General features: G+C 61.8%; 1 protein-coding gene across 1 annotated transcript in view; it reads right to left on the reverse strand.

Annotated features, from left to right (window-relative positions):
- The window catches only part of SORCS2 (sortilin related VPS10 domain containing receptor 2), a 262,786-nt gene that overhangs the window by 24,424 nt on the left and 228,301 nt on the right, over positions 1 to 10,061 (reverse strand). The window contains exons 11-13 of the mRNA XM_049632622.1: positions 6,746 to 6,822; positions 1,367 to 1,458; positions 367 to 474 (exon numbers count right to left, since the gene is read on the reverse strand). Of these exons, the coding sequence (XP_049488579.1) occupies positions 367 to 474; positions 1,367 to 1,458; positions 6,746 to 6,822 (277 nt within the window). The remainder of the gene's footprint in view (positions 1 to 366; positions 475 to 1,366; positions 1,459 to 6,745; positions 6,823 to 10,061) is intronic.

Raw genomic sequence — 10,061 nt, forward strand, 5'->3', positions numbered from 1 at the left:
GGGGAGGAGGAAGGGGGAGGAGGAAGGGGGAGGAGGGGGAGGAGGAAGGGGGAGGAGGGGGAGGAGGAAGGGGGAGGAGGGGGAGGAGGAGGGTAGCTCCAGAGGCAGCCTGGGGCAGGTGGCCCAGAATTGGCCCTTGACTGGCTTCAAAGCCTCACCGGCCAGGCGATCCTGGGCAGGTGGTGGACGTCCCCCGGGATGACAGGAACCGTGGACAGTAAGAGACAAGGAGGCAGGTGTGAGGGTGGACATGGGCTGAGGAGGCCAGGGAGGGGGTGGGGAGGCCGCTGTTGAACGCGCCTCGGAGCAGCAAGGTCCCCCTGGGGGTCGGCTGGGACCTGCCCGCCCCCTGCCGTGGGCACTCACGTCATGACCAGCGTCTCGTCCCCCGGCTCACTCAGGAGCCCGTCCACAAACACGGAGGTGCTGGTGAAGTTGTGCGTGCTCCAGGTGAGGCCCTCGTCCACACTGAACCTGCCAGGAGAAGGGGCGTCACCACCGCAGGCAGGCGGGCGGGAGCACTCCCTGGGGCCAGGCCCAGCGGCCCTGCTGGATCCAGCCCCGCCCCAGCCCGGGGGGCCAGTGCTGCCCAGCCGAGGGGGCTGGGAGAAGAGGTCCGGGCCGCACCTGCACCCCTTCCCGGGGGCACAGCAGCCGCCCGCCGGCCCCAAGCAGCACCCGCATCTCCTGAGTAACAGCACAGCTGAGGCGTTCTGGGCGTGCCTTCTGGGTACACTGCAGCTGCTTTTCAGCCCCTGGATTGCAGTCGTCTGGGCTTGGAGCATCCAGGTCAGCCCCCACCCCCACCCCTGGTGCCTAGAGCCCAGCCCAGGCGTTGCCAGGCCAGGGACAGGGGCGTTCTGCCTCCCAACTCATCATATCACGGTGCCACCGGCTTGCAACGCAGAAAACTGCTTTTCAGACTAAAGTGATACTGGCTTCCGAGCAGCTCCCCTGGCTCTGCCTTCTCTGCCTTCCGAGTCCAGAGTTCACGCCTGCCCTCCTTTCCCCACAACTGCCCCTTAGATGTCAGAAGCCCATCCAAACCTGTTCTCACCTGGACACATGCTGCCGGCTTCCTTGCCTGGCCCTGCTTCCTCCACGGGACTAACTCTTGTTGATGCTTGAAAGTCACCTCCTCTGAGAAGCCCTCCTTGCTCCCCCAGGCCGGGATGGGGGCCTCCTCCGGGCCCACAGCCCCAAGTCTTCCTCTGCCCCCCCCCCCCCCCCCCCCCCCGCGGACCCTACTGTGCTGCCATTCCCTGTTTCTTTGTGTCCCCAGGCCCAGCCGGGGGCAGCTCCCAGCTGGAGGAACCCCACCCACCCTGCAATGCCCCCTCCCCGAGCTGGGCCCCCATGGCATTACTTGAGGATCTTCAAGGGGATGGAGGTGTCCTTGATGGCTGCGATCACGCCGCCGTGGTCCAGGTAGAGGACGTGGTGCTCCTCCTCGAACACCTGCAGAGAGGCAGGCCACGCTCTGAGGGTGGGTCACTCTCTGGGGGCAGAGGTGTCCTCACGCAGCCCCAGGAAGCTGGCCCAGGGCTCCCCGTGTCCCCCGGGCCCCCACCCATGCTCTCCGGCACCCCCCAGACTCAGTGTGCGTGGCCTGACCGAACGAGCGTGGCAGTTTCTAGACCAGTGACGCGAGAGATTAAGTTGCAGATAAACGCGCAGGAAGCCGGCCCTCTGCGGGGAAAGCTCACGCACCTGTACGGGGACGCATGACGTCGGGAAAGAAATCACGGAAGTCAGCAGGGCGTTTAGGACAAGTAAACCCCAATTTGACATTAAGGCTCAGCTCAAGGGACTCCTGGGTGGCTCAGTCGGTTGAACGTCCGACTTCGGCTCTGGTCATGATCTCATAGCTCTGTGAGTTCGAGCCCCGCATCGGGCTCCGTGCTGACAGCTCAGAGCCTGGAGCCTGGTTCGGATTCTGTGTCTCCCTCTGTCTCTGCCCCTCCCCTGCTCATTCTCTCTGTCTGTCTCTCTCTCAAAAATAAATAAAACATTAAAGAAAAAACATTTTTTTTTAAAAGACTCAGCTCAAATGCTGCCTCCTCCAGGAAGCCCTCCCTGAAGCCAGGCCGGGTGGGGAGTGCCTCTGGGCCCACAGCCTCAGCACCAACTACACTATTTGTCATTGTCTCCTCCAGCCAGGGAGCTCGGCCCAGGCAGGGCCTGCCTCTGAGTCATCTTTGTGGTCCTTGGGGCTCAGCTCAGAGCTGGGGGCGGAGCTTGTGTGGGGGATGGATGACCGAATGAATGAATGAATGAGTGAGTAAGAGAGTGAATGAATGAATGAGTGGCCGCTACGTCTTCAGGTGACAAAAGGCCTGGCGCCCTGGACACGGTTCACACAGGGGGAGATAAACCTGGTGGCCCTGGGATCGGGTCCCATTTCGCAGATGAGGAAGCTGAGGCCTGGGGGGGGGGCGGTGCATGCCAGGACCTCACAGCAGGCAGGTGGGTCAGGCCAGGTCGCAAAGGGCCTGCGCTAGATCTTCTGTGAGCACAGGATCCAAACGGCGAGCAAGGGTCTGGACCCCCCCCCCCCCCCGGCATCCCCTGTCCCGTCGCTCACCCTGCACCTCTCCCAGAAGCGGCCCCTTCACGGAGCCCACTCACCTCCCACCCCGTCGGCCGTCAGGACCTGTGGTTCTGTGGCGGGAGCGCAGGGAACTCGGGGGGAGTCGGGAAAGAGCCGGGACCCCCCACCCCTCCCCAGCCCCTCACCTGGGCCAGCCCGCTCCTCCGTGCCAGCTGCCCAGGGTCTCAGTGAGCCCTTGGCGAGGGGGCTGGCCACGACTCCCGCCCGCACGGGCAGCTTGGGGCCTGGGGACGCTTCTCGTGAGCCAGGGAGGGCAGGGCCGAGCCGGCGGTGATACGACCCACTCAGTGCCCGGCGAGGCCGGAACAGGCGGGGCTCAGCCGGCCCCTCGGTCCCGCGGCTGCACCTGCTCTGGCCTGGGCAGACAGACCCGGAAAACTCCCTGACTCGGGGAGGGAACGTTCTAGGACAAATGAGCGCGTAGGAACGGGGGAACCGCCCAAAGAACATCGGACGGCGCCTTCTTCCCGCCCCTCCAACTTGAGTCTTTCCTCACATGAAGGCTGGATTTTTCCAGACCCGGCAGGACGCGGTGGGGAGGATGCAGAGAAGATGCCCCTCACGTCAGGAATGTAAAATTTTACCAGAACCTTCCAGTGGCCCGCCACGGCCTTTAGAATCCCACCCAAACCCTTCCATGGCCTCCAGGCCTCTGCAGGAGATGCCCCTGCCTACGTCCTCCTGCCCCCACACATCAGCCACCCTGGCTGCCTTTCCCTGAACACACCACAGGCCCTTTGCACGTGCTGTCCCCCTGGTCTACGAAACCCTTCCCCAGGTATTTTCACCTTCTCCACAGTCCTGCCGGTGTTTCCCATTGCTCATAGGAGTTCTCTAGGAAACACTCCGGCTTGAATAAAGAAGAAAGGCCCCGTGTAAGAAATGGTGGGAAGTTAGCAGATGAACCCCAGAGCCCGCGCTCTCTCCCCTACTTCATGTCTGCAGCCGGAGGATGTCAGGCCAGGCAAAACGACCCAGAGAAGGGGAACCTACAGGGCCAGGCGTGGGTGAGCCCCTCCCTGCCGGGGACGGTTGCCACCCATCAGGGGCCTCTAGGACGCCGGCGGGCACCTTGCACGAGCGAGGCGGGCCAGGCGGGGGCCGGCTCCAAGCGCCCTGCCGAAACGTGGGCCAGCTTTTCCAGGAGAGCCCGGAGAGGGGGCTGGGTGTCTATGAACTAGTTTTTAAACACGTGTGCAGGTGGCGTGGGGGAGGGGGATGAGGACGGGCGCGGGGTGGTGGCCACGGTGGCCCCTGCTGTGCATCCAGGGTCCCGTTAGTGGCAACCACGCTCAGAGGTTATCTTCCCATCTTCCAAAGAGGGGCCAGAGGTTCAGAGACACCCGGTGGCTTGTCTGGCGAGTCCAGGGTAGACCCCGGCTCTCGGACCCAGCCCCCACCTTGACTCAGTCCACGGCCTCCTGTCTCCATGAGCGGGACACCTGCAGTGGGAGGGCAGGCTGTGTTTTGTGTGCAACGAGGCTGCAGGCTGCAGTGGGGGCTCACAGCACTAACTTGGGTGCCCCGCGGACACGCCCCTGCCGGGCACCCTCCCTGGACTCACAGCCCACCCCCCCCCAACCCGCAGGGGTCAGAGGAGTGGGTGCACCTGGGGTCCTCAATCTTAACGGTGCTTGGGATAAGTGTGCTGCTGGAGGCCACATTAACAGAGGTAGAGTTTCCTGGATGAGGGAGGGGACGGTCTGCGGATTTTAGGATACCGTGCAGAAGAAACATTCATACTTTTCCACCCCAACTGTTCACTCATCCAGCAGATCCAGTGTTCCGGGTCTCCTCTGTTTGGGCGCTGGGGTCCAGGGGTAGGGATGACAGTCTGGGCCCGGGGAGAGACCCCAAGGAGGCAGGTCACCGTCACAGTGACACCCACTCAGACGCCCTCTCACTCGGTACTCAGCCCGCGTTCTGCCACCGCAGGGGTGGGTCCCGGGCAAGGTTTCTGGACGCATCCGGTGCAGGTCTTAGCGGGCGCTCCCGGGTGCAGGTGGCAGTGTGAGTGTCGCTTGGGCTAATCCGAGGGGGGCCGGGGCATCGTGGGAGGTGTGCAGGAGGTTCGAGAGAGCAGCGGGTCCGGGGGGCAGAGGCCCCTGAGCCGGGCTGGGCAGTGAGGGCACACGTGTCAGCAGCGGGCGGGACTTCCTCCTGCAGACGGCGGCGAGGCACCGGAGGCTTAGTCGGGAGGCTTACGAGCAGGGCGATGGCAACACGTTTCCCTTTCGCAGCTTCCCGGGGGTGCTGGGGGGCGACGGACCAGAGGGGCAGAGGCCCAGCCCAGGAAAATGAATTCCCAAGCAGCCGGGCTCCTCCTCCTGGAGAGAGTGAGCTCCCCGTCCCGGGAAATATGCAAGGAGAAGCCAGCCTCCTCGCCGCGTGGGGACCCCTGAGCTGCCAGTCCCACGCCAAACGCATCTGTCTCCCCCAAGGTGCTGTTCCTGATGCTTTGAACTTGCAGAGGCCTCTGCCCGCGCGGCCGGAACCCTCATTCCTGCTCCACTGGGGGCCGAATTCACTTCTCTCCCGGGGGATAAGGCCATGGAGCGGCAGCGTGTGGTGCCACGAAACCATCACGGGCGGGTCCTCAGAGCCTGACTGTCCCAGAGCGGGAGGCACTCGCGGGCCCACCGGCCGATGCGTGTGCACACCCAGCCAGCGGCTCCTCCCTGGACGACATTCCCCGCGCCCCCCCACCCCCAAGATGGGGGCGCCTCCCAGCTATCGCAGGGGACCCCCAGCGCGTCTCCATTCCCATCAGCCTGGGACTCCGCGAGAGGGGGCTCCGGGGTCCAGCCCTCCCCAGTGGGGTCGCGGGGTTTTGGAGCTCCCGGAGCTATGGTTCTCTGTGCCTCGATCAGCCCCCAGGCAGCAGGGCTGGGGGCGCGGGGGGAGAGGCAGGCGGTCTCTGGTCCCCATCTCCCCTGCCTCCCCACACCCCAGACTCGGAGGGCCCTCTTTGGACGTCTTCTGGTCCTTGTTTTGCTTTTCTACCATCCTCGGGAACTTGTGTTTTGAAAAGGTTATGTCCATTAAGCAGCTGTACACGCCGTCACTTGTAATTCATATTCCGAGAGTCCTCTTCCCAGACACTTCTTATTACATCCTTGACCACGTGCCTGAGCTGAGCGGTGCCCTCTGTGACTGTCACAGCCCGTCCCCCGCCGCCTCCCACCCCCACGGCGAACTCCAAGCCCAGACGGTCTCTCCTCCTCCGCCCCCGCCCCCCCCCCCCCCCGCCGCTGCACCAGAATCAACATTCTCCCGTCCGATTCCCGCATTCCCAAGTGTGGAGTCTCAGCCCGTTGCTGAACGACAGTGGCCACCAGGAATGTCTTGCAGTCAGTTTCTATGAAATTTGAGCACCTTGTCTGTTTCACCCGAACGGGGTGCATGTTTCTGTAATAAATGGACGGAAGGTGACCTTTAAGAAAGTTTGGTCGTCTTTCACTAGTTTTGGTGAAATAGAAACATTATAACTAAGTCTCTTTTGCCCTTTTCAAAATTCCTTGCTTCTTGCATATTCTGAAAAATGTCAGGGCCTTGCACTCAGGCTCTAGGTAAACTGGGTACCTTGGGGAGTAAAGCATTTGTCCCGAGTGTTACCTGGGGGAGGGGCCGCCAGAGGGGCCTCAGGCAGGCAAACCCTGCCCTGAAACAGAGCTTCGGACACGGTCTGGGAGGGTAGATGCACACAGAAGTTCGGCGCATTTTCTTACGTGTTTAATGCAGGGACAGTCACTCCGTGGAGGCGGGTGGACCCGGTGAGGCCTTTTGTGCGGGAAGCAAACAGCTGGTGTAGAGGCACACAGGCCTCTCCCGGGCCGGAGCCCCGGCCCTGCACTGGGCCTCGTGGCCGCACTGCCCCTGCCCGGAGCCCCCGGGACCAGCAGCCCACCCGCCCTCGCCGTCTCAGCTCTGCAGGCTGGGAATGTCAGCTTCAGGTAGGCCCTGCACGAGGGCACAGGGGAGCCCTGGCAGGTTCCACCATTTCCTGCATTACTGCTGCCTCGAACCATCACCCCTGGACGCCTCCCAGCCCCCCCCACCAGCCCAGACTCAGCAGGGGGGGGGGGGCGTCTCCGTGGAATGGGGGCGGAATGTGCCAGGCCTCCGCATCCTTACCTGCCGCCAGGTGTGCCCACAGTCGGACGTGATGTACATCTCCTCCTTATACTCCACCAGCTGCGAGCCCAGGTTACCTGGTCCGGAACAGGGGCAAGGTCGCCCTGGGGGTCAGCCAGCCTTACCAAGGTCTGTGCCCAGACACAGCCCCCCGCGAGAGTTACGTGTGCCCCGGGTCTACCTCTCTCACACCGAAAGCCATCCGCGGGTGTGCCCCTCTCTGTACTCTCTCTACACTGACCCGCCTGTGGAACCTCTATGCCTGGGCCCTGGGTCCCAGTCTGTGCAGTAAAGGATTCGCTTTGCCCAAAGCCAGTCAGCCTCGCGGCTCCGGCAGGGCCCCGGGTGCAGGCGGGACCCAGGCACTCGAGGCGTCCAAGGATCGAGTGTACAAGAATACATGTGGGCTGCTGATCAGGGACTGGCGAAAAGGACGTGCTCCAGCTGGGCCGGCATGGGGTCGGGGTGGCCCCCGACCGGCTTTGAGCTGGGGCAGGGCACAGCTGGGTTTGCATCTGGAGACAGCCCCTCGGGGGGCTGGCTGCAGGGGCGACCAGAAGTCCGGCAGCGTGGGGCAGTACAGGTGAGAGGCACGGTAGGCACAGGGGAGGCGCTCATTAAACATCTGTCGAGTGGACGTTTGCAGGGTGGTGTGAAGGGGCCACCAAACCGACTGGGCCGCCAGGAGGTCCCCCTTGGCCGTGGTTCACGTGAGCCCAGTGCCAGACTGGCTGATGGGCCACCACCCTCAAGGCCCTCTACAGGCTCGGACTGAATCCTGGGGTGATGCCACAGTGGGAAGACGCCCCGCTCAGTGTCCACGCCAACCCCAGCTTACAGATGAGGAAACGGTCCAAATGGGCTCCCATGGAGGGAACAGTATCCACCTCACACAGCACAGGTGCCAGGAAGGTCATGGTGGCCTCTGGGCTGAGCCCAGCCTGCCCCAGACAGTCCCCTGGGAAGGGCTGGAATGAGCAGATTTTCCAATGAGCTGGAGCTGGCAGGCCTCCGCTCTGCCCCTGTGGTCTTGGCAGGGACCAGGGGTGACAGCCCCCAAGACGATGGGGACCTGAGGTGATGCTGAAGCCCTTTTGGACTCCTGCCTGGAGCCCCAGAGGCCCTTGCCCTGGGTGACTCATACGTCACTCTCAATTTGCAGCATTATTTACGGGGCACTCTCGGGACTATCTCATCCAGAGTCAAGTACAGATGTCAGTGGAAAATTCCAAAGGGAATGGATTGTCTTCAGATGAGTGAAAGTGAGTCCCAACCAGAGTGGTGAGGGGTTGTTTGCTTGCTATCTCTCCTGAGGTCCAACCAAGCACCAATGCATCCGCCCAACCATCCGTCCATCCATCATCCCGTCATCCATCCATCTGTCCATCTATCCATCATTGATCAATCAACTGATTGATCCATCCATCCATCCATCACCTGTCCATCCGTCCATCATCCATCCATCCATCCATCCATCCATCATCTGTCCATCATCCATCCATCCCTCCACCCATCCATCCATCATCCTGTCTGTCCATCCGTCCATCCATCATCCATCCACCCATCTGTCCATCATCCACCTGTCCATTCACCCATCCATCATCCCTCCATCCTCACATTTCTCTCCTTCACCAATTCCACTCACTCTTCCATTTCTGCACTTATTCAACAGCATTTCTGGCCACCTGCTGTCTGTCGAGCCTTGTGCAGAGCTGAGGGAGGTCCGAGATGAATCAACCACGGCCCCTGCTCCCAGAGAGCTCTCAATCCAGCAGGGACAGAAGCATGCCCTGCAACCGCAGGCTGAGCCAGGATATCTGGAAGCCCGAGGGATCGTAAGAGCAGACAGGGGACGGCTGATGGACCCGGGAAGGAAGGCCATCAGGAGGAGACTCCTGAAGGCAGTGACCCCCGAGCTGTGCCCGGAGAGACAAATGTGCTCGGCCCAAGGGAAGAGGAAAGGCCGTGCCAGGTGGAGGGGACGCCCGGTCGGCAGCGTGGAGGCGGGAAGGGGCACGACGAGGGAGGGGCAGAGGGGCAGGTGCCGAACCCCGTGTCCTCCCCCGTCTGGCAAACGAACGGTGCTGAGAAATGGCCACGGCATGAGTGAAACGAGCCAGCTAGACAGATGAGCGGGATGACGGGGGTATTATCTGCCCCCAGGTGCCAACAGGCGCGCTGGGACGCACGCATCGCACACAGAGCCGCGGTGAATGTGGCCGTGTCGGCACTACTCAGCGGGCGAACCCGGTCTGTAATTTCAGCTGTGCACACGTCTGTCTTTCAAGGGACGCTGTCTGCTCTCCATGCTCCATCTACCAGAGCTTTCAGGCTGCCAGTCACCTAACAGACACCGGGGACAGATAAAGGGACATTCACGGAATGTGTCCCCAGGCTGTCAGTGCAGAAGGGGCGGCGCCCTCATTTTACAGGTGGGGAAATTGAGGTCCAGGGAGGTCAGGAGGGAGGGAGGCTGCCTTGGGCCACCCTCCTCGGCGTGGCCGGTTGGCTCCCGGTGACACACCTCCAGATCCTCACTGCTTTGTTGGGCAGCCAGGAAGCTCATTCCGGGTTTTTGAGGCCTTTGAGCCACAGATACATTTAAACTTGTGCCTTTTGTATTTTGGTCAAGAATTTGGGGATTCAGCCAATCGGGACAGTGCTTTTGAGGGGCTGGGAGGCAGGAGTCCCCTGGGGGCTTCCCCTCGCAAGGAGCCTGGGTTGGCCTCCTGAGTGACACCCAGCAACCTGGAGCTTCCTGGGAGGAGGGGGTGGGGAGTGACCTCTCAGGGCTGGTGCAGCGGTTAAGAGCTCAGTGCCTGGGTGGAGGAAAGGCCTATCCAGGACAGCTGCCAGCATGAAGAACATTCCCTCGTTTTCCCTTCCTTCCTATCAGTGGTTCCCAGGGCTCCCACCCCCATGGGAGCCGGCGGGAGCAGGCAGGGCTGTCCCAGCGCTGGGTGCCGGAGGGCACATAACCCTGCACATTACAAGGAAAATATGATGCCAGCCACTACCTGGCAATACACGCTCGCAACACATGCTTTCCATTTCGAAAGAACTCAAATAATCCTTATTTTAGGCCTTGTTCTATCAGTGTACTTGTACACATCCCCGAAGGAGGCTCTGGTTTACGGGTGTAGACAGGCACGTGCCCAGTCTACGCTTTGATTTTTTTCCTCATGTTACTTGCATGTGTCTCTCTCCCCGACTAAACTAGAACCTTCTTCAGGGATCAATACATGTCAGCCATGACACAAATCATTCTCCCATCCATCCATCCATCCATCCATTTATCCATCCATCCATCCATCCA

Source organism: Panthera uncia, chromosome B1 (assembly GCF_023721935.1).
Source record: "Panthera uncia isolate 11264 chromosome B1, Puncia_PCG_1.0, whole genome shotgun sequence".
NCBI lineage: Eukaryota > Metazoa > Chordata > Mammalia > Carnivora > Felidae > Panthera > Panthera uncia.